This window comes from Corvus cornix, chromosome 5 (genome assembly GCF_000738735.6).
Source record: "Corvus cornix cornix isolate S_Up_H32 chromosome 5, ASM73873v5, whole genome shotgun sequence".
Classification (NCBI taxonomy): Eukaryota; Metazoa; Chordata; class Aves; order Passeriformes; family Corvidae; genus Corvus; species Corvus cornix.
The window spans coordinates 11,815,220-11,840,355 of NC_046335.1; the positions used below are offsets into that span (position 1 = coordinate 11,815,220).

The 25,136-nt window shown below is 42.6% G+C and overlaps 1 protein-coding gene across 10 annotated transcripts in view; it reads right to left on the bottom strand.

The window, feature by feature from the left end:
• The window catches only part of EVL (Enah/Vasp-like), a 121,362-nt gene that overhangs the window by 72,343 nt on the left and 23,883 nt on the right, over positions 1 to 25,136 (bottom strand). Inside the window, exon 1 of one of the 10 annotated variants that reach the window (XM_039552654.1) lies at positions 5,472 to 5,622. The exons of the other annotated variants lie outside the window; for them this stretch is intronic. Within the exon in view, the coding sequence (XP_039408588.1) occupies positions 5,472 to 5,482 (11 nt within the window). The 5' untranslated portion in view covers positions 5,483 to 5,622. Of the gene's footprint in view, positions 1 to 5,471; positions 5,623 to 25,136 lie in introns of those variants that run through there. 10 annotated transcript variants of the gene reach the window in all.

Consider the following 25,136-nt stretch of genomic DNA (forward strand, 5'->3'; position numbering starts at 1 on the left):
TTTATAAAGGTCACTGAGAATCTCTGTATTACTCTCTGTACATTATTTTAAGCACAAATCAAGCACCAGTGGTTTCACAAAGGCCCAGCAAAATTTTTAGTAATTTTTAGGACCATACATCACTGATACTGACGTCTCCTACATGTGACAGGTAATAAATATAGGGCTTAGTAACACAATTGTGAGTAGCCACATTCCTTCTTCATGATAAGAGTTTGTTGTATATTCGTATTTATATGCAAAATTATGCTTGCAGACTTCTGGAACTTGCTTTATTTTCCTAATACACAGAAGTTACTGAAAATGTGGTATTTGTTGGAGGTCCATTACATTTCATATACCATGTCAAATATTACTAATTCCTCTATTGATACTTTATTTTACATTAACATGCAATCAGACTCATCCATGTGAGTTCCCACCATAGGTAATTATGTCTAAAAATACATAAAAATTTAATTGTAGAGGGGTCTTAATTGCAAAATTGTTCAGGTTTGTGCACAACATCTACTCCAATGCTCTTCACTTTACTACAGGGCAGATTAAAGACATCTTATTTAAATGTGGAGGGGAAGGGGTTCTTCCTAGGGACCCCAAATCCTAATATTCACCCTTGTTTTTTCTGAAAGCATTACATCTCTGGGATGGCAAACCTCTGCACTAGTACCCCTTGTTTGCCTGAAATTAAAGCAAATCTGCTTAGCTTTGTTCACAGGTGATGCGTGAAATCAAGTGTTCAACATTGAGATTTATAGAATATTGTTTCAATACTAAAAAAATTGTCAATTTAAGCAGTTTGCAGATAATACTCTTTCATTTTGTGTGACACATTTTGACCCACTCTCATCCATCTCTTCTGTCTAGGATTCATCTTCAAGAATTAGCAGATTGGCTAAATTGGACCTAACTCTTCTTGAAAGGGTCAGCATTGCCCTTTCTCGCCTAGCCCTGGTGAGAATGGGCAGCCACTTTGAGACAGTGCTGCAGGGAAGGTGCCTTCATCCTGAAGTAACATTCTTCTCTTCCATCTGTTCAGAACCTGAAAAACACAGTCCTTTCTTCCCGGCTTTTACTAAATGTATGATTACCGAGATCTATAGCCAAAAAAGAGCAAAAAAAGAGTATGGAATCAATAACACCAGGAATCTTTGGGAAATTACCTGTATTTTTTTGTGAATTATCACATGACACTTAATGTGGTGGCTTGACATGACCTGGCTGACTGCAAGTAATTAAATAGGAGGAGAAAATATAGGACGGGAGGGGGAACCAAATGACAGAAATTACTGTGGAGGTTGGTAGTGGAGGAGCCATGGATCAGATAGAGAAAAGTCCTTCTGCTCCACTCTGCCTATCCCAGTGGGTTATCCAAATATACAAGAAAAAGCTCAGGTTGGAACCACAAAAGACCTGTCACAGAGAATAAACAGGAAAAAGAGAGCAAACCATAATGTTTGGAGGAGAGTCTGTGGCTCTGAAGGGTCTCTAAGGCTTCCCCCTCTTGTTCCAGACTGAGAGAAAGTCGAATGGCCAAGCTGCACTGTGCTCCTTCACTGACCTGTTTTCTCTACTTACACGGTTATCCTCTTATGAATAAAAACTTTTACAGAGCTTGGTACTGAGTGACTGAGCCACCTCTGACCAGCAGCCCCGTGCAGAGCCTGCCATGGTGCACGGTGATCCCAGCCCCACCTGGACCCCCCGTCCAGCACCAAACCAAGCAGAGGTCACACCTCCGGGGGCAATGGGAGAGGTTTAAAATACTTTCTCCTGGAGCCAGGACAAGGTCATACAGCTTTTGGAGGGTCACCAAATCATGCTCACAGAAGATGTAGCAAATATCCACAATTAGCTAACTTCAAACACTGAAACCTGTTGGCTTTACTCCAGCATGCCAGGTGGACCTGGAGACTCTCACTATGCTTCATATTTACAGATACAACTGTGTCCTTGTGGCAGACATTCCCTTAGCATAAACTCTGAAAGCTCTCTGATAGAAATCAAGATCTCATGCTTTGAACCTGTTATGGATCTACCTTGTTTCAAGACGCTCATGATTCTTTGGCCTTCAAAGAAGCTCTTTCTGGTACATGTAGAAAAGGCAAACAGCCATTTATACAAACATTTACCTTATTTTTCATTTCCATCTCCCATACATCCCCCCTCAACATTTAAATTATTAATAATTACAAGTGATTTTAGACTGATCTAACCATTCTTATTGGTGTGAGAAACTGTTGATATTACTTAGGCCCAGGCTTGTCTTACTTGAGAACAAAACCTCAGCCCAGAGAATGTGTGAGATAATGCACAAGTCATTTAACACATCTTACTCCACTTGTCCACTGAGTCTGCCACAGGAAGTCACCCTTGTGTGGTTAAACGTGACATGCCAGAAATTGCTGATGCTGATTTAGGAAGCTGACAGAATACTCTCAATGTCAGCTAAAACAGCTAATGTAAATCCAAAATCCTGTATACAGAGATGTGCGATCTGTGCAGTACAGACCTGTGCTAACCTCAGAATCAGCAAGCTACAAGTCATGTTCCTGCAGCATTTTAAAGTGCACTTCAAACACTAATAGACTAATTTGCTAAACATTTTAATAGCTTTCACTTTATAAATACAATAATGACTGGGAGGCAGGAAAAGTGTTTCAGTAGTAACGTGAAACAGTGGACATTTCTCTCTGACCACTGGATTTAGAGAACAAAAAACCTGAGACACCTTCTGAACACAAGACAGTCAGGTCATTCAGGCTTATATAGACCATAGCTGAGATCTGAGCTCATTACAGAAAAAGCTGCTGTAGTGCAGTGGCTCTCCAGCCTTCCCACCAGAGATTCACCACCAGCTCTGCTCATGACCCCACTTCTCCTTGGGGGACTCATTTCTCCAGCACAATGTCAGTCATACTTGTGACTCCTTCTGGGACCCCCTGTTTCAAAGCCTACTTCCCCCTACAGCCACAGTTGCAGCACAGCCAGTGTCACCATCGTTCACCTTTGTCCCAGAGCCCTGAAGGACTTCCTCAAGCAACGCAGCAAGACCTCATAGAGAAAATGCAGCATTTAGCCCCTTGATCACACCAAAGGGCAGCCCCATGGGGGCTTTACATCCAGAAAGGTGCTTTTAATCCTCAATGACATGCACATGTTTGACTGTTTTACAGCAGATATTTAAATAGTAGCAGTCACACTCTCATATATAATATGGAGGTGCCACAATGACTTTCTCCATTTGTTTTCTGAGCTCCATTTCCTGGCATCCTTTAAAAAACCAACCCATGGACCCAGTGGTCAGAGTTTCTCAATTTGCACTCGCTCCTGGTTGCCTACCTGTGCAGACAGACCTACCCAACAGTGCTGCCCTTGCCCCAGTCAGCCTGAAGTGAAGCGCAGTTCCAAGAGAAGCTGCTATTTTTTGGTCTCCTGCTCAGCTTGCACATTTACATTGAAGCCCTGCCTTTGGTACTGGGGTTTGGCTGCACTGCCAGGGGAGCCTTCTGCACTGAGCATCTGCTGCAGGTGCCTGGCCATCACCTTTCTCCACTGTTAAACTCTAGCATCTAACCAGTTTAATATTAAATAGTTACAAGAAAATAGTAAAAATATGAAGCCTCCTTCATAAGCAGCTCTCAGAAAGACTGACGCTGTTAAATAAAGTCATGACACACCTGCAAGACAAATACATATTTTACAGAGCAGGAAATGGAAATACCAGTACCTACAGTGCTATCAAGAGTAAGAGGAACACCAGTTCACCTCCATAAGGAAGATTATTCAAAAGTTACTTTCTGTTAGGAATAAGATAATAATTTTGAATTCTCTCTTACTACACTGGCATACCCAGTGGGAACTGCCTTGTCCAGTATCTGCTGCAGATACCCACAGCAGACACATTAGCTGGAAACCAGAGAAGAGACAGTTTATGAGGCACCCAGGTTGCACACTAAGCCAGGAGTTTGGCAGATGAGTTGCTAAATTTGGGAACACGCACGCAATCCTGGCATGGTCGGAGGAACTTGCATAACCTTCTGTCACCCCTCAGTGCTCTTGAGCATGGGAAAAGTGAGTAAAAATACAAAAAATTATACAGTATGCAAAACATGACTGCAGCAGAACAGATGTTTCACCTGGGCCTGACTGGGTCCAGACCAGCTCAGTCCTCAGCACTTCCAGCCCCAGTCCGTGGAGAGCCCTGACCTCTCGGTGTCCGCCACGGCACTTAAATAGCACATCTGCCAATCAGGGGAGATTTGGGGCCAGCACAGAGGCCACAGATTGATGTCCTTGTAAGCCAGCACATCTGCTTAGTTTATGTTGCTGAGACTTTTAAACCATGCGGTGTTGTTAATTTTAACCCATCCCTTCTCTGGTAGGTTTTGCAAACTGAAGCGTAAAAATTCAAATGACTCTAAGGGGAACTCCAGCTATCAGTATTTCAACTCAGCATGTTAAGAAATGCTTAAAGAGATCTGCTTTGAAAAAGGCACTTCACTGAGGAAGTGGTGTGATTAAGAGAAGTGCCACTGCTGCTGGGCAGAGAGACTCCCAGAGCCAGGCCATGCCCCAGGAAACTTTTCCTTCCAAGTTCCAACAACTGACTGCTAATGGAGTCTCCTAATGGAAGAACTTCACTGCTCCATTAATGCTTTGAATCATGTAAAATTTCTTTCTGTTAAGTGGGGTTCATTTTCAGATTTTACATATCACCTTCATGATACACTTCAGGAGTTCCTAAAAGTACATATCAAGTAAATGCTTAGAACTTCCTAAAAATGAGTCAAGTAAATGTCCTGGAGAAACACCAGGAACTCAACAAGTCAAAAACAGTAAAAAAGCAACTCGACTGGATCAGGTTGCTATTAATACAAACTATTTCCCTTCCCCCTTAAATTACAGAAATAAAAACAAGAAGTACCTAATCTTGTAAAATATGAATTATGCAAAACCCAAAACTGAGCTGTCAAGTGAAAATACATGACTGAGGGCTCTCACTCATGGGCCAACCGCATCTGTATTTCAGAATGATACCTTAAATAGAGGCTTTGAAAGATCATAGTCATAACTAATGACCAGGAAAGGCAGACTCATAAGTGAACAGAGGAAATCAACATAATGATCTCTCATTAATGCTGGCATCACTTTGCCTTGGTTTCCCTACAATCCCAGAAGAAATGTAAATAAACCTGTGACAATTCCCCTTGAGCTGATGGAGGCAGATCAGGAATGAAGGAACGCTCGCTTCATGAAGTCAGCTTCTCCCTCACTGCCAGGGGATGCATATTAATGCAGCATTGCCATAAAAGCTTAATTACCATTTTATACAATTATAAATTATCCTACCAGGCTATAACCAAAACACAAACCTTCTGTGTTTATCACAGTACGTGCTCTCCTTCACATCCAGTCACATTAATTTTGGTGAACAAATTCCCTGCCAACAGGCACGGTCCCCAGATACTTACGTGCCTGCCATGGAGGAGGACCTGGTCAGGCAATCCCACAGAGGTATATGCTCAAATCCAGCACGTGTGCTCAAATCCAAATAGTCTATTTCACCTGAGCAGAAGACAAATTTGGCAGGGAGACAAGCCAAGAGTCTCTATGAAAGCTTATAACCAAAACAGGAAAGGGAAGCGCTATTGAGAGAGCAGGAGGGCAGGAAGTAACACTTATACAGCAGGGGCGGGGAAAGGACTTTAAAGAAGAAATGTATTATTTCTTATAGCTGCTTTACTGAGCAAAAGTACAAACAATATAGATTAAGATTAGATGCGCCGTCGTTGCCTCATTGGAGGCATGGGTATGAAAAACTTTTTGCGTATTTTCTCAAGGCACAGGTCCACTGTCCAAGAAAAAGCAAAACCAAACAAAGCTCAGACACAGAAAAAAAACCCTTGCTGTTATTCATTTATGGCATGGGTGTTTACACAGCGCAGAACCAAACCCAGAGGCCCCGGTGGTACCGAGGGCCCCACACTGCCTGGCAGCCAACCTGGCATCCTGCTGAGGTCCAGCTCCAGCACAAAACTTTAACTGGCACAGCACAGTGCAAAATTTTCTCTCTCTCACCTACTTTGATGCCTTTTGCACATCTGTCCACACTTGACCTGGAGCAGAGGACACAGGGTGCAGACACCAGGTAACTTCCCAAAGCACCCCACAAACTGCAGAGCTTCTCAGCTCTTGAAGAACTGCTGGAAACATGGCCAGAAGCCATGATTTTACCATGGAGGCACACAGGCTTTTTCTGGGAGTCAGCACCAGAGGCTCTGAAGTCTCCACTAATGAGTGCAAAACCTGCAGAACCTTGAGGAGACCAGTCCTCAGGAGAGCACATGACTGACGTCCTTGCAGTGGTTTCAGAGTGCAACATACATTTGTAAAACCTTAGATCCCTGTTTAATATAGCAAAAAGAGAGATGTGTAAGAAATAGGGTGAATTTGACAAGGCACACCAGCTACACAAACCTTTCAGTGCAGTTTCTGCTGGGGAGCAAGGGCTGCAAATGCTGCTCCACCTAAGCCAGGAAGCAGAGCACTTTTCACCTTCACTGTCTTTCCTGTTACAAGAGATTACTTTCATGGTCCAGCTGAAAGACCTAAAGAAACTGCTGCTGAAATGGCACCTAGTGAAAACATGGGTATCAAAATCTGGCTGCGCTCACGGTTGGTAGTACACAGCCTGTTCAGCTGCTGTTTCTGCTTCCTCTGCAGAAAATCTCTGTATGACTGAAGAGTTTCAGTTTTTTGGTGGGGGGAGTTTAAAAGACAACAAGAATTAAAGTTCTCACTGACATTTAAGCACAGCTTTTTCTGTAGTGGTTTTTTGGGTTTGTTTTCTCTTTTTATTTTTTCTGTTTAATGAAGCATTTTATTACCACTTTCTTGGGATTTCAGTTTGGCTGCATTTTCCTGACACTACATCTTTCTGCTTTGAGATCTGTGTGGATGTTGGGCACTACCTTATTTCATTCAAAAAATCCTGCTCTTCATGAATTTAAAATCTGACATTATTTGGGGTCAAGTGGCAGTTCCTCTGTATAGCTCACACACTGCTTATTGTAGAGTACATCAGTGCAAGTAGTACTTTACTGCATGTATTAGGAAAGGACATAACCTGAAAAATGCATCTCCAAGTAAGTACAGACACAAATCACTAATGGCCCAGATCAGCCACACTGACTCCACTGTTCTAGGCAGAAGGATACAAGAAGATGGACTAAGCAAAGATTTGAGGAGCCTTTTTATTTCTCTGCTGCCATGTGCCTGAGATAGATATGATCACTGATTTGGGGGTAAGGAGACAGCACTTATGAGATAGAACAGTTTTCCTGCTAAACCAAGCAGCTATTATTCTCCTTACACACAAATATCAGCTACAATAATATCAGCTAGAAAACCCTGGTTTTAAACATTTGGTTCTCCTAACAAATGCCTTCGAGCACACCTGGAGACTCCCAGCCTCCTCCTTCCTGCTAGCACCATGCATGCTGAAAGCACAGCAAAGAGCAGGCCACTACTGACACATCCAATGTCACCCTGGGAAATAGTGACAGTGAGTAGGACAAAGCCCAGGGCTGCCTCTCCATGCCCCTGTCATAAGCCAAATTAATTTCATTAAGCACCACAGCATACATTCCAGCAGAAGTGCCTCTAATCACCTCTTTGCATTGCTAAAATGCCTCCATGGCCCTGGACTAGACAGGGAGTACTTAGAAGGACACAGCACCCTGTGACAAATGACACATAAGACCGAGTAACTGACTTCTATCCAGTCCTCACAAAGAACCATATGCTGGATAAACAGATTATTTCAGTCATGTGTTGAGATCTGTGTGAGCAGATCAGGATTCCTAAACACAGAAGCAAGGCTTTAGTTGCAATTAACTGAGTATTCCCATAGGTTTCCAAGCAGCACGTCTGCTGGCCATGTACCCGGCTTTCATGTTCCAAAGACTCCCAAATATTGTATTCGCTCTCTTTTGTAGAGTTTCCTTACCAGATGAATCGTGATTTGTATAAGACAATAATGTTATGTATTTTCAATCCTTAGAGCTATAGGTTAAGCCAGAAAGGTGAGTGCCTCAGCCTCAAAATGACTCATCTCCAAATACAAAACCCAGGCTATTTTTAAGAATGAAATGAAGCACTGTAGAATTTGTCGCTTATGGTATTAAAAAAAACCAAACCACAATCATAATATAAAACTGTACCCACTTAAGAGTTATTTGAAGGTAGACATGATTAAAGTATTTTTTTCTTAATAAGAATGTTTCACACCTTCCAAATAACTATTTATACTTACATATCTGTTGGGCTTAGTTCTGTGTTATCCTCAAAAAGCATCGTGTTATATTGCACCAATTTCAAAATTTGCATATGGCAAGTCTTTCATTTAACGATCTCATGATTAAGAAATCTGGAAGTTCCCACTGAAATGGTACACTCAAATTTCATAAACTACGAGACAGTTTCATGAATATATGCACAAGTGATATGCAAGAGCATGTAAAATATGCAGTTATATATTCAGATTTGTAAATCTAATTTCACAGCTGTTAATAGTCTTTGAATGTAAGACATTTCCTCATACACTGAGATTTGCAACTGTTAAACATGCCGATGAGGCAAAAAAAATTCCTTGTCCTCAGAACGTTTAACCCTGTACGTTAATGTATGCCCTTGCTCTCACAAATCTCTTTTTTTCCATGCTCCCCACTCATTTGAAAAGAGCAGGAGAGAAATGAGAGAGGAGAGTAGAATACACTCACTTACTACTCTAAGAACTAAAAATGTGCAGTGAGGTGAGGTGCCAGCTGCCACTTCAACAGCCAAACAACTGATCCTGCACTGAGCATATTTTGCAAATTAGTCTTTTTGGGACTATTAATTTGGGATGCAATCCCATCACTGCTGAGGTCCAAGGAAGTCTTTCCATGGGCTTAAAAGGGACTTGATTTAGCCATTTGTATAGAGCCATTCAAGTAGGGATAAATAAACGTATGTCAGGAAAAAAAAAATCTTGTAAAGGCCACGAGTTATGCAGGATTTGGGAAGCCCTGTTTTTTCCTTCTGGGAAGTCCCTGGTTCTCAATTCATGCAGTGCCCCTTGCTAAGATGATTTCATCTCACCCTCACTCCACAGAGGGAATAGTCAGGACTCACCTGCTTCCAAGGGGATGTTTGGGCTGATGCAAACAGCTCAGGTATTGCCTTAAGGAAATGACTGTATTGCAAAGAATTAACTCCATGGCTGCCTTCAATTTTCCTCTCTATAAACTGTGATGAGCAATGGGCAGTAAGCCCAGACCCCATGGTAAGCAGCATGGAACAAGTTATAGACCATATGGAGAGAAATAAACTGCCACTTCATACACAGGATATCTATAATGCTTTTTTGCTTGAGTCAGCTAATTGCACATCCGCAAATCAGCACATTTATAACAAATGGAGCATTATGATATCATGGGAAATCTATTTAATATGATCAAAGTCTGCCAGGAAAAGTTCCCCTGAAATTATGAAAGTACTTAAGAGTCCTGAGTGCTAGGGACATTTTACAGTCCTTATTAAACAAACATTTTCACATTGTTTCATGGCAGCTGGTGATACCAAGGGGTGTATCTTCTAAGCCTCCATGTCAGCAGTCTCCCTGCAGCTGCCAGCATGGGCATCTCCCTGCTGCAGGCAGAAGGCACCTCTGTACCTATAGTTAGAACCAGCCACACCACCCACACCTGCTCCAGCAGCAGGGAAAGAGCAGCTACTGCTCCCGCCAGTACCTCAGATGAGGCATGCCATCTCCTGGCTTTTCCAGAAGCTGAGATTTTGAGTGTTGCAAGCCCTCTTCTTAACTGCAGATTTTAAGGGGCATACTCAGCTTTTCCACATAACTTTTTTTTTTTTTTATGCTAAAGCTTAGCAATGTTCCTGATCTAAAGAGCTATTAGACATGGTCTGAGTGTAAATATAAACTTACTTGGGGTATCAGCTGAAAAACATTCTCGTATTTATGTCACCAAGCATATGCTATGCCCCAACATTGCTCCACAGCTGATGTATTTTCACCTTCAGCTGGCATTTTTCCTTAAAGTTTAGCAACCATGATGAGTACTTTTAGCAGCTGTAGGCAGTGGTCCTTTCAACTACCTACATTACTTTTTTGTAGGTCTTGATTTATGGCGTGGCCATATAAATTTCTGGGGTTTGTATTTGAAACAAGAAATTCCAACTTCACAATAGTCCCAAAGGAAGACTAGGAGCTTCTCACTCAGAACTAGCACTGCCTCAATTCTGATACTAACCATAGCTATGTAATGCTATCCATCATTAAGAAATGCAATTCAAGCATCATATTTTACTGAACAGATAAGATACTTGTATCATGAGACACCTCCATAGCATGTTGTGGGCACCATAAGCCCATGGAAGTGTTTCTATCACAAGCCCTTCAGGGGCACATGGGTGGGTGAGGTACAGCATGGCAGGTGTGAAGATAAGGAGAGGTTTTCTGATGTAAGGGATGCTGGAGTGAAAGCGTGTAAACACAGCTTAAGAGACTGGAGAGGAAGCAGCTGACCAAAAACTGATCAGAAATCACACTTAAATGTATTTTTATCACTTGCAGTTCTCTAAAGGCATGTGCCTGTCTGATGTTCAGGGCATATAATTTGATAATCCTTGGGAAAGCACTTTTCAAGACAGCAACCCCATCCCTAGAAAGTCAGGGCTCAAAGTGAAGTTGTGCAGGCTCTAGAAGGATGAGGGATAGGTTCACACCAAGATGAAGAATGCCTTGCCTTTTCTCTAGCCTTGTTCCTGATATTTATGTTTCTTGGAACAGGACAGGTTGGAAATAATAGCTGACTTACAGGCACAGGGAAACTTCAACTTGCAGAAGGATCCCTGAAGGTGGAATGGGTACAGTCAGCAGTTTTTCATGTCAGCTCACCATATCTTTCACTGCCATGTAACACAATGTGGTGCACACAGGCAGGGAAGCTCTCTCCTGTAACAACATTAAAGCATCCATATCCCTTCCACATTTTTTCATGTCTTACAATAATCCCTAAAAGCATTTAACACGATGCTTAGCTTTGCATGAATCAATTCATGCTTTATCCTGGCTGAAGTTGGTGGCAAAATTCCTATTAGCAATTAGCCATTCCAGCTGCAGCCGAAACTTATTTTTTATATCATCTGTGTGATCAGTTAGGCAGTAAAACAAGGTAAATTATACTGGTCTATTGAAGCCCCGTCTTAAATCCAGAGTCTGCACTGATGGACAATGACTGTGGCCCCGATATTTCCAGATATGCTTTGGCTGGGAAGAATAACAAATTATTGCTGGGCATAAACAACAAGCTGCACAACTTAGTCATAGCGTCAACTTAGATTAATTATCTTCATTCTGATAAAAAGTGAACATTGCAGATCTGACTGTTTGTGTTCCATCAGGGCAAAGGTGAAACCCTCTTGAAGGTGGGCAAAAACAGCACCAAATGTCAATAAACTCTACTTAAAAATCTGTATTAATTGTGGTAATCAGTGTGGGGGGATGTCTCCTAAATTACACATGAAGAAAATTTTCAGATTATTTTAGTAAAAATAAACACAAGGAGAGCTTGCAAATGGACAAATGTACACAAATCCTTCGTCCAAAACTACCAACAATACTTATTAAAACAAAAGTTATCCCGGCAGCCCCTTCTTTTTCTCCTTTCCCTCCTTCGATTATTTATTGGCAAAGATTTTTCCCCATTTCCTGGCAGATAAAAAGATTTTCTCATTGCCAAAACTGAAACAGAATCCCTGAGCACATTTGTGCACCAGACTTGTTTGTGCTCAGTGTTTGTCAAATAATGGCAGAAGTATTCCTGCTTTACCACGATTTTTACCCTTTTTCTCCTAGCAACCTTCCCCCCTTATCTCTTCCAAAATTATTTTCTTGTCTGTGTTATGTCCTCTGTGACTTTCCTATCATCATGCAGGGACACCATAAAGTGCCACTTCTCAGGAGTTGGGCATCTACTAAACATGTGCAAGTTGGCAGCAAATTGCTGCCCAGCCTGACCGTGTCCTGCCTTTACCTCACAAAGGACACCAGATTGAACCCCTCTCCTCTCCATCCACTTGGTGAGTCTCATAAACCAGTGACTTTTATTCCTCTGTCAAACTAGGCTGACACTTCTGAATCTGCTGGTCAGCTACTGGGAAGGTGGTAGAGAGAAGGAAGAGGATGGGCAGGCAGGTGAAGCAACTGCATAAACCTTATTTTCTTAGGAAAGCAAACTAAAGACAGGTTGGTAGGGAGGGCTTCCCAAAGAATTGCTGCTCATCTCCACTGGTATCCTCACCAGTTTGTCCATCTCATGACCCACAATGGCATGCACAGTCCCTTTCAAAACCAGCATCAGAATGACAGACTTCTTCCAAAAGTACAACTTTCTAGTTGTCTGGCATTCTTTTCACTGCCTAAAATATATGGGGTTTTTGTCAGCACTTCAGACTCGTCAAAAGATAACCCTTCCATCCAAAGCTCAACATAAAAGTTCAGCCCTCGAGCCATTACACAGTGGGAGTGTTCAACAGCCTCTGTCTTTGTCAAGATGTGCTTTTCATAATAGCACCCTGGGTTTATTATAACAGCACTGAAATGTTTAAAACTGTTCTTTTGCATTACTGATACAATGTTTCGGGGAAAAAAAATTAAAAAGAGAAATGAAAATCACTCACAAATCAACAAATTACAGAAAGGACAGGTAAGAGAAAGGATACAGAGAATGGGGACAGTTTCAGTAGTAACTCGGCTCGCTGTTCCTGCTAATGGCTTTCTGAACCTTCTGCAGTTCCACCATCTCCCAAGATCACAAACTGAGGACTGAGGTAAGGTCATTGAGGATTTCTAAGGAGTAACATAACACCTGCAGTGCATCTTCCACTGGGCCAGTGTTAAGGCAGTCCAGCCTCCACAGTAATGCTAAAAGCCACAGCCAGGTGGGATCAAAAAGCAAATTCCTGTTTCAAGTGCATCAACCATTATTTCTCAGCCCCAACAAGAATATGGAAAGCAGCATTCAAAGCTGCATTATGATTGAATTTTTAATTTAAAAAACCCAAAATAGCACAAGAGTTTTGAAAGATTTAATAATTTGCCACAGCCTTGGATGTCTTGCCCTACATCACACCCTGGCTTCTCTCTACGACCCGAAGAGCTTACCAAAATCAAAAGCGATACAGAACCCTTCAGTCAGCTCACAGCCAGATCCCTCACAGTGGACTTTATAATTGGTGTGTTATCATCTGAGCAATGTTACAGCGTTATTTGGTCTGCTGAAACCAACTCCCCAAAGTGCAAACAGAGCAGAAACCAGGCAAAGCTCTCAATCATCTCTTGGGCTGCGCACTCAGTTTAGGCAGTTACAGCTTAGTGGATAAAGCACTGACCTCTGAGAGCCCAAATCAAATCCAGCTCACATTCCCATGAAGGGCACTGGAACTGGGTTAGGGAGCATAAGCTTCAAAGAACCATTTTCCTTAACACTGACTGCTTTTTTTGCCATGAACCTTCCCTCTTCAATATTTCTGCCTTCGTTGCCTGTCTCATCTCTTTCTGCCTGGGATGACTGGCTCCTAACACCCAGACCATGGTCCTTATTCACTTTATAATACAACCACAGCTGGAAATCAGACCATGGATTTGGGGAACGCTTGTCTGAAATACATGATGTGTGAAAACAGAACTTCCCTGCCTCATTCTGATGGCATGGTAGCCTACACAGGGAATGGTTTCTAACTCCCAGTTTGGTGTTACATAACTTGTGGACTCTTTATCATTTGCCTGGTTTTCCATCCCTCCCCATATCTTTTCTAGATAGAGGTGTTTTGCTCTTCAGTGCTTGTCCCACCTGTCCCAGAATAAGAGAAAAGGGAAAATAGAATAAAGCAAGAGCTATGAATTGGTGTGCCAGCACAGCCAGATGCCTCATTCCTTTCGGTCTCTCACTTCCACTGCCACTTAGAGTTAGGTTCACACCATTTAAAAAATGAGAATAAGAATAAAACATGCTGATAAATGAGGTTTTCTATATCTTGCTTTCTATGCAGGCTGTCTTGGTCTGTGCCATGCCTGAGGCACTGTGCACACTGTTGCCATGCTCAGTGCCCAGCTCTGATTTTGGAGTCTTAAGGCACTGCAGTTTTTAACAGAACCCCCGCAGAAAACAGGCAGAATACTTCTCACTCAGCAGCATGCACATCCACACTCACCAAACTGGCTCTGAGACTCAACACTCCCTGCTACATCATTACCACACTTGCTTTGTTAGCTGGTTCGGGGTCAACTGAAAAGCCTCTGGATGAGCATAAAGCTCAGAAAAGACAGGGGCTTGCTGCAAATTCCATTTTACTGGTCCTATTTCATTCTATTCTGTTCTGTTCTATTCTATTCGCACCCTTTCAAGACAGGTTTTGGGATCAGTCTTTTCAAACTTAGCATCACCACAGGGTGATCTCAGGTGCCAAAAATGAGACATGCTTTAAATGTGTCTGTTCTTGTCTTAGACCATAGACATTGTGCAAGGTGGAGTTCAGTGGACGGAGCCCCTTTGCCCTGAGCAGCAGAAACCATGGGCAGAGCTGGAAGCAGTGTGGTACCTTCCTGCCAGAGCAGCACTTGAAGCTCCAAAGAGGGGAGGCAGACCATGGTTTTATCAGGAACAATTAATAGTGGCCTCCTGATTTAGTTGGTTGCGTAAATGTACAAAGGAAAAGGGAGTGTGATGCAAACCCTTGGAGGTCTCTCAGGAGTGAGTCTGCTCTGTTGGAATGGAAACTTTCTGAAAGCAGAGGATGAGGGCAGAATCCCTCTGTTCAGCCATGACACCAAAGAGCCAGGAAGCAGAAGGCTGGCTGAATGACCGGAGAGAATGAGAGGGGGTTTGTAGGCTTAGATTTTTCTTCACTTTTTCATCTGTCCATTTGATAAACATTTGCAATTCTATCATCCACTTCAGTTGTTACAAATAAGTACCTTTCCTTACATTTTGACACAACCCAGCTTGAGATAAGGTTAGCTTCCAGGTGTCAAACTAATATTACAGTGTCCCTCAAGCTAAATTACAGCTCTGTTTATAACTGTGAAGCTTTAATGAGCACCCAGCTCATTATAATAAAGCATAACACAGCATGCAATGAAGTGTGCCTTTAGAGACACTGCGTGGAGCTGTGTGAGACCCAGCACTTCAGGGTGAGGAGAGAGAGGAATGCTTCCTGCTGAGCAGGGTGACCAGCAAATACCAGGGTACAGCCAGCATGGCCAACACGTTATCTTTAGTGTGAAGCCTGGGGAGACTCAGGTTTCCAAACCAGGAGAGCTCCCCAGCTCATTCCTAAAGCTACTAGCCAATTTGGTAGCCATCCGTGACCCTCTCTGTGTCTCCTTTGTTAGAGGAACAGAGAGCATCAACTTGATCAAGAGTCAGGATAGCCCTCAGGAAATACTTGTACCGAGTCAATAGGAGCCAAACTATTATGCAAACTAAGAAACTTGTATTTATGTAAGATCTCCATATTAAACTTGTTTTATGCACACACAACAGTCAAAATTATTTCATGCTTTTCATCTGCAATGTTATGGTGCACACATAAGGACATTCTTACTCTGGAAAAGAAAAGAGGAAATAGTATGCTTAGTCTTTTTGAATATGAAGTGGAAAACCTAATTGAAAGTCATAGGTCTGTGCTGCAGTAATGAAAACAAATTAAGCCCAAATCCATTATTTCAGTTTCATTTGGTATTTAGCATTAAGACTGGGATTTCTAAATATATGTTAGGTAAGACTCTAAAATCCGAGGAAGACTTGGCACCTGGTATCCTGTATCTGAGCTTCATTATAGGAGCAGTGTTTATGTTGGATATGTGTTGGATGGTTTAATTCCAGCCTACTGAAGAGCAGCCTCCAGGTCATAGATCTGCTGCAGCTAATTTGGCAGAAGCAGCACTATCTCTTCAGAGAAGGGCAACATAAATCTGTAAATACAGCTTCTCTCTGGGGTAATGAACAGCTTTAATTTTCTGCAGAATGACAGTCACTGAGCAAATGTAAAAAAAACCAAACCAAACCAAAAACACCCCAAAAGCCATAGCAGTAAAGCACAGATCCTCCAACACACAGAAAATCTCCAGAGCTTCAACTCCCCTGAGATGTCAGTGCTGTGCTGGGGGCACAGGAGAAAGAGAGAAGAGAGTTTTCTCTGCAACACTGCAAGCACTTTCAGCCATTTCAGGTTTCCACCTACCAATTCAATGTGATGAACCTTCCCCCCACTAGTTAAAAGCATGTTTCAGCACCTTGCAGGGGTGTTCAGGGAGAGGCAAAGCATTTGAGCAGTTGGCAGGCAGCAGTGGGAAGGCAGCAGGCAGAGCCCTCCACACCATCCTCTTGTGGAGGAAGCAGCACATCCCAGCCCATACCCCAGGGACCAATTACAGGCAGTTCCTTGGATAAGGCAGTGCCAGACAAGCAAGGGATGCCCACCAGTGCCCACCAGTGCCACAAGGCTTTGGGCATACTGTGTGCTCAGGATGGGTTAGAGGAGGGATGATGGAATGCTGTCCTTTATGCACTCCATGTGCTTCAGGTTTGCTGGAGGGTACAGGCGAATGAATATTTCATCTGTAAGGAGTCACTCACAGCACCCTGATCTGCTAGTGCCACATGGCATTGTAGGGAAGAGAAAATGGGCAGGAGAAAGGAAGCACAAGTGGCTATGCCAAATGCTAATGAGAACAAAACACAGAGAAACAATACCCAAAGCATTTACTGTCCATCTTTCCTTGGCACTGTTCTTCAATGTGCTTGTCTCTGAGGATGAAAGACTGTTGTGATCTCCTCTCTACTGCTGGCACTCTCCTTCCAGAGAAACAGCTAGCTGAATTAAAGCATATACAGTAGCTCATGCCTGTGTTAGCTGTTGATTATTAATTACTCTAAGGGAAAATCCTGCAGTTCTGAAATCTGAGAATTTCCACTGGAGACTCACCAACTACTTATCCACTAAAACCCAAGACTACAGAGATAAAAAATATTACATAAAACCCCCTGAATTTATTAAAAATATATTTAAACAAAATTCTAAATATTTTTTAAAAATTGAAATAAAAATGTTAAGCCCATAGTTATTTAAAAATCATTTTCTGTGTATTTCCATAAGGCAATTTCAGTTTTGAGAGATGCATATTGCATTGGAAGAGAAGCAATCGAAGACATCAGAAAAACAGGATGATCTGCAAATACCAATCATATCTTTTGGATATTCAAGACAGACAACACTTTTTCTTGATCTTAAATGGAAGATTTACCATTATGGAAATTATGCTAAATTCTACTTTAAAACGAATCAGAAAAGACAAAAGCAAACTGGTGTCTCCAGCAGAGAACCCAAACAAGGATGATGGCAATTTTTCCTTGCATCAGTTTTAAGGGATAGAACTATATTTCTCTACCTTTATAACCTTCTACAACTTACAGTACTGTCATAATTTAAACTCTCTGGGAACATACACTTCTTGTGTTTGAATAAAACTAAAGCAATACACTCTCTCACATAGGCCAGACCTGCGGCGAGCTTGGATTGCTGGGGAAGGTTTGCTTTGCAGCTCAGGCGGAGGCTGAATCGGTGGAAGGACAATCTCTTCTGTGTATTTCCCTTTCTACAGTCAGCAAAAATGCCCCACTCTGAAAACAGCATTTGCAGGTTGCCACAGGATAAAACAAACCTCAGAAACATAAATCAAGCTTAACAAAGGAGCTTCTTCTTAACATGGCTAACAGCTCGGGTTCCTCTGCAGACAAAGACACTGTTTGACCTACTGCTCTAATTAGAGGAGTAGTGATGTTGACATTTGTGTTGTATAAAGCAGACATGTTAACAGCCAGAGGGAAAGCTGTCAGTGCCTCTAAAGATCACAGCATTCATGGCAATGCACGATTCAGCCTTTAAATATTCAAAAAATCAATTCAATGCATAACTTCTTTTACTGATAATAAGAAACAACTCCAAAATCAGAAAAAACTAAACCAAACCAAAAACCAACCCCAACTTCAATCAGCGTTAATGATGAAAGATTAATATGCAATACATGAATCAGTTTTATTCTGCCGAGTATAGTGTTTCTTTTCAGGTTTATATAATCCAGTTTTCTCATGAAGGAACACAAGCAATTTATATTCTCTGGGCTTTTCACTTACTATTAAAATAATACCAACCGCCAGAGACTGAGGTTTGTACATTCATATGTGTCAGGTTCACCAAAGCAGGAAAACGGATACAACTGCTCATTTATAAATACATGAAATGTGTTTTAATTTAACTCTGATCTATTGTATCCCATTCCCTTGACATGAGATGCACCACAGCAACAGACAGGCACTTCATGTCTTACAGATCAGAATCCCTGCAGTTAATCCTCTCTGTGAGCACCCAAGTACCCCAGAATGACAGCAAGCCCTTAACGCTGCAGCTCAATTAGCTCCAAACCCCTCCCAGATTTTTTTCCCCCAAGATGCTGTTGATGTTCCCAAGCCCGCTTTTACCCAAGGTGAAGCTGAACACGAAATACAACAGTTGACAGAAGGTTTTGTACTGCAGTCCAAGCACAAAGTTTTCCATTCTCACCATCTCTGTCCCAAGGAAAGGAGTCGCCTACAGGCACAGAGATGGAGAGAGGCTCAGCATCACTCATCACATCCCACAACATGATGCTGGCTCGACAGAACCCATTCCCAACACTTTTAGAGCCTGTTTTGTAATTAATTTCTGTAAGTGGATAATTGACTCATTAAGCTGAACTAGAGCAATATGATAATGCACAAACCAAAAATGTAACTGTCATTTATCTCGCTGTTCAGTCCAGCCTTCAAAGCCACTTCAATACAATTGCTACTGCCAATGACTTCTGAAGGAAACAATTTAACATGGCAGGCATCCTGCTGTCCAAGCTTAAAAAAAATAAGAAAAAAGACATTTTAAATGGGATACATTTTGTTTATATGTAGATCGCACAAAATGCTTCCCATTACTTTCTTAATGCTTTTAATTTTTTTCCCCAGCTTTCTAAGACTGTTTCACTTTCCTTTTCATGACATCCCATGTGGCCAGTATTGCTCTAAGGGAAGGCACATGAAGATCATCTGTCTTCCCCATGCAGCTCCAAACACAGCACAAGGACATATATATATGTGTGTGTGTGTGAAAGGTAACAAGATGAACTTAAAATGCATTATGGTGAAAGGATCTGTGAGCCTGCAAATGTGCTTGGAGGGTAGATTATGAAGAGACACACCTCTGAACGGCAGCAATGTTTTGGGTTGCTTCAGTACAGTAAAATCTATACCTTCTTTTTTGATAATCAAGAAAAATCAAGCTTGAAATGACCCTTGTATAAAGAAGATAAGGAAACAGGGCCACAGTACACTCTACATCCCACCAGGGGAGGAAAAGTTAACTTCATGTCATTCACTCTTCATTGCACAACTGCTGCTATTCTCTATCGATCTCCACATCAATTGTAAGTAGCCACAGAAAGCCATTTCCAGTGCCAGGACAGTGCTTACCAGAAGCAGTTTTGCTGTTTACAACAGTTTAGGGAAAAAGATGGAGGCATGAAGAGGAAGGAAGGAGATTCTTCCCCCTCAAATTCATTTTATACTGACAGAAATCCATTGATTTTGTAGGAAGTTTTTTCCTCATTTGCAAGGACAAATTCCATTCTATTCCGTGAAATTCCCTGCTCCAAAAATCAGACTACTTAAGCATAATTTTGGGGCTCTAGAGACAGATACAACAAACACCAGCACAAAGGGTAGGCATAGGCATGACAGCAAGAAGACATGAGGCCACAGCAGAGGGTTTTACATCTGGCTGGGCAAGAGAAAGGAGCCAAGGTGAGTGACACAGCAGGTACGTTGGCACTAAAGTGACCCAAATGCATGAGGTCAGAAATGCAAAACTCCTGCTGTCAATGGATTCACTCCTCTGCTCTCAGAGGAAGGTCTCCTGAAGAACACAGCTGAGACTGTATCTTTGGAGAAGGGGACAAAAGCAACAATCACTTTGGAGCCAACACAGAGAATATTTGGGTGGAAAGCTCTAGATTAACACTGCAGTAGAGAATTTAAGGATGATGTAAACGCCCTCCCTGAATATGTCCAAGACTCAGCCTGTGAAAGGACAGAATCAGCCCATGGAATGCTCCCATGCACAGCTCAGTTAGGACATTTATTCAGCATTTTGGTGGTGTCCTAGACCCACCTCCTCCATGTCACCAGTCAGATCTCTCATAGCCACAGCAGGCTCAGCACTAGCAAGAAAAGGAACAAGCCATGGTTATCCTAGAACACCTGCAGCTCCTGACGGATCTAGAACATCCTATGGTGAAAAGAAATAAACACTATTTTCCAGTACTGCAGTTAGCACTTGCACAACTAAGTGTTATAATATGACACCTGAGTGATAGTGCTCTACATAGTCCCTGACAGGACAAACCACCACCTGGAAGAATACAGGGAGGAATCAGCCCCTTTTTCAATAGGAGTTTCAAGAGAATGATACCTCAGTGAGAAAACTTTGGAAATTCATTGAACAAATCAGTACTCTATTTGCTGTTTATCTGTTTAGCATGTGACTGGCACACAATTTCCAGGCATTACTATAAAGCAATTCATTTCTGTAGACAATAGGAGGGAGCAGTAGGTTTCTCCAGAGTCAGTACTGCTCCTGCTTTTAGGCTTGGCTAAATGCAGCCTGTGCAGACTGTGGCAGCTGGCAGGCTCAGCCACAGACCCTACTGTGAATTACTGCTAACAAACACATTCGGGTTTATTAAGCCTTTCTTCCTCCTCCAAGTGTTATAGTCATGGCTCTGGACTAATCACAGGCATTGTTTAGAAGCACTTGGGGAATGAGTGTTTGAAAAGCCCCCACAAGGTTCAGCTCAGAGCTATTCAGCTTAGGGATCTACCAGCTGCACCAGAGATGTACCTGCAGCCTGTGGGGTCTGACATTTCAGGAGGGATTAGCCTCAACTCCACAGTCCCCAGCTGCTTCCTCCAGGGTGTCCCCCTTACCCTGTCAGGATCCCCACCCATCCTCTCTACCCTGGAAAAGGTCTTCCCTGACAGAAATTAATGTTCAAATTCAGATTAAAGTGCAGCAGCTCCTACTGTGTGTGCTGCAGACCAGCTCAGCTATGAAGTGGGGACACGTATGAACAGAGACCCTGAGCCTGAAGCCAAGCAGGAAGGGGGTGGGGGAATACACAGGAAGAGTCACAAGCAAACAGGGTTGAGGAGGAGGGACTGGTGCTGCTGAATGGGGTGCAGGATAACAGCAACAAGCTGTGAGCCTACTGCCCTGCAAATGGATCTGCTTCTCCTGTTGTCCTGAAATTTCAGGCTTGGTTCACACCATGTTCAATTAAGGTTTGAAGCTTCCTCTTTTTTCCCCCAAAACCAGTGTTGAACTATAATGCTTCTGATTAGCCAGCAAAAGAGAGGGCTGTGCCATTGGATTGAAAGCTATAAGGCATCTGTAAAGTCTCAAAAGGTACCAATCTGGGTACCAATCTGACATAGTAGAGGAAAATATGTAATTTCAGGCTCCTATATTATAGAGCCAAAGCAAATTACCTGCTGCTGATGTCTTTTTATAGCATTGATGGTGGGGGTGGAGTAATGGCTGCCAAATGAAAACCTGCTCAGCCTCGGGAATCAACTGATGTTCCTAAAGCCAGGAATCATGTTGTTGATGCTCACAGCAGATGGAAATTGATGACTGTAATCTCCATGAGGAGGATGGTGGCTGCACAAAGGTACCCCTGCTCCCCACCCCATGTGGCATGGCCATCAATCTGATGTGTGTTGTTAGCACAATTCAAGGCTGCAGACCATCGCTGGAGAAAGAAATAAAAAGTCCACAATGAGCAATTGTTGAGGGAAGCAGAGAGAGAGGATGTCACTGGATGAAGATCTGACTCTTGAGCAGTTCTGAAGCTAACACCTGGGTATTGGAGGGACACAGGGATGTTTCTGTTCCTAGAGCTACACGGTGTGGTTCTCTCTGTCTGGCCACAGCACCAGTGCAGCTGCTTTTCCCAATGCTGGGTCACACAAAGGGGAAAGAGCGATAGCGGACGTGACCTTTAGTGTGGCACCAAAGGTATATTTGGAAGTGCTGCATTTCCACTCAAACCCTGTTCAGCTGACTGCCACATGGGTCTGTGGGACGCTGACATTATGAAGAGTGAAGGCTGGTGCTGGGCAGGGCATGCTCCATGCTGTATCCAGCTGCATGAGCACGCGGAGCACGCCCACGTGCCTTGCGGTCGGCACTGCTGGTTCAGGGGATTCGGGGCCGCCTCCGTTTCTCTGACTTTCTGGAAGAGACAGAATCAGGCCAACTAACTTTTCACCATGTGCCGTATTTTCTGCCAGCAGATTTTCTAGCGTGTGCATGGCCACAGCAGCAGCCAGATTTTGCTCACCCTCCCTTACCCCCGTATTTCCACGGATAAATAACTTAGCGTTATTTGTTTATCTTGGTTGTAACCTCTGGAATGTCACTATGGTAAAAACAGAATTTATGAGCCGTAGTACAGATGAATCCATGTCACTGGAGAAAATAACATCAGATGCATTTCTCTCATAATTAATAGCCATTAACCTTTTTAGAGGAAGGAAATGTTGCGAAGATTTTGCTAAATGCAAGCTTAAGAGAAAACAGCACATTGATTTTAGAGAATAATTTTCAAATACTTGTAATGATATGGCATTCTTCTGATACATAGTTCATAAAACAACCCCAGGCCAGAGTAGGTGGAGGCTAACATTGATTTCATTGAAGCAGACAGAGTATGCATCCCTTCAAAAGCTGGCCTTACCCTTTCCCTTTTTTCAGTCAATAGCAGAATGGCATAATAGGAAAGAATTTTTTAAAATATCCACTGTGGCTGATACAGCTGAAAATATGTTCTGAAACAGCTCTGATGACATAGAGAATGATAGAAACACTCAGAAGCCCAAAATAAGACCCACAGTTAGGTTTGTGTTCTTTTGTCTTGGTGTTGGTAGACACTGCTGCAGTGTTAATCCTTAATTGTAAGAGGATGGTTTGTCTTTTCCTCCAAGCCTAGCAGCAGTGGCACATTCTGCTTTCAACAAATGGTCCTGAAAGGCTGCTTTGCTCTTAAAAAAGAATATGAAGGGACTGGAGAAGGCCAAATCAGCTTGTCCTGACACTGTTTTGTAGCAACAATTTGCTCTCCAATTGCATTGAGATGCTGTGGCTGAACCTTTTCCAGTGTCACCCTCCACACAGTGGTCCTACTGCCAGGGCTGACTGATCTTGCTCTCCATGTCCAGAGCCAGGTGCAGCATCAAACCCAATGCATTTTTCAGCTACCAGATTTCACTGCAGATCTGGCAGCTTGCTAAGGTACAAAGGTTATTCAGCACACATTATTGCCTAGGGATCATTTACCTATTCATAGCATGTAATTTATATTTTCTGGAGTTTTTAACAAGGTTTTTCTGTGTATAGTAGATATTATAATAAAACATTCAATACATATTGAAAAGTCATCAGCTCTTTTTTTATTTTTGCAGATTGGAGGGTACATTTCAGGACAGCATGAAGCAGATATTTCATTTTTTATCCCTTGTAGTGGTCTCAATCATAGAGTGAATAACCATTCTTTAAATCTAACAGCAAATTCTATCCAGCAATAAAGACATCCCTCCAACATCAGAGGCATTTCTAAGGATTTTGCAAGATATCCCCATCTATGCCTTTTTATACCCAGCTGTTCTCCTCAGAGATCCTTTTGCCCATCTCATACTTCATTTTGCATCCACCTCACACATCCACACCAAGTTCAGTGTCTGAACCTGCATCTCAATCACTCTGCAGTCAACAGAAAGGCTCTCTCCCTCTCCCAAACCAAGGCTGATTGATATTTTCATCAAGCTAAATTTGTTTAAGTGGAAATTTTAGATATAAACCCACAAACAAGAAGTCCAGAAAGAAAATCACAGCAGTGCAGCATAATTATGAGGTGTGAGGTGTGCAGACTGCCCTAAACTGCAAAAAACTGTTGTTGTACAGGTCATGAGTCCTTTTGACAAAGTAGAAAGCAAAAAGTTTACACAATCCTACAAAAAAATCCAGTTCCTCCTGTGAAATCTTAAGCTTTTAATGGATGCTGTTCTCTCTGTGTGGGCTCCTCTGCCTTTGTGCATGGGTTTATCGCTGCCTCAAATGCCACCAGAGCATCCCATGTTTCCAATGGAGCAGGACCTCTACCACCAGCAACCTTTCCGGGCATGAAACCTGTCCAAGTGCCTGATGGCCTTCTGGAGTTTTTTCTTTGGAGCCAGCTAGAGTGAAAAACTGCTTCTGACACATGCAGCCTCCGTATTTAAATTTTGTTTTAATTAATCTGGGGCCAGCACACAATACTCTGATAGCATTTTCCAGAAACAGGGAAGGGAAGGGAAGAGAGAAGAGAATCTGTCCCCCTCTCCTAAATGCCCAACCATCCATCAAACAGGACTCTTCACTGCTGACACCTCTCAGGGACACCGTATGGGAATGCTTTTAATTATTTGCCTCTTGGCTGATGTGCTACAGTCTTTGCTTGGGAAGATCAGGTAAAGAAGCATGGGAGGAAACGTGGTTTGTGGCAGTTCTTGGCATGGTGGTTTTACTGAGGGTTGTTTTTTGTTTTGTTTTAATGAGTCTCTTCTGTCTTGCTGTCAGCTCTGAAGCAAGTCTTCCTGCACCAAAAGCCTAAATTTTCCATTGCATGGAGACAGGCGACTACAGCACCCAGGACTAAATGCTATGTGTGGTTATTTTCAGCTGGTGATGCCGGGAAACTCACTCAAAACCACTGCGCGGGCGAGCGGCAAAGCCAGAATCAGACAGGAGCTCCAGACCAGATTATAGCACAGCTCCTCCTCTGCTCACCCTTTTCAGTCAAACCCCTCTGTCTGGATCTCACCCCAAGCCCTAGACAGCTACATATGGCAGAAGAAGAAGGGGAAAAGAGAAATATAAGTACTAACAGG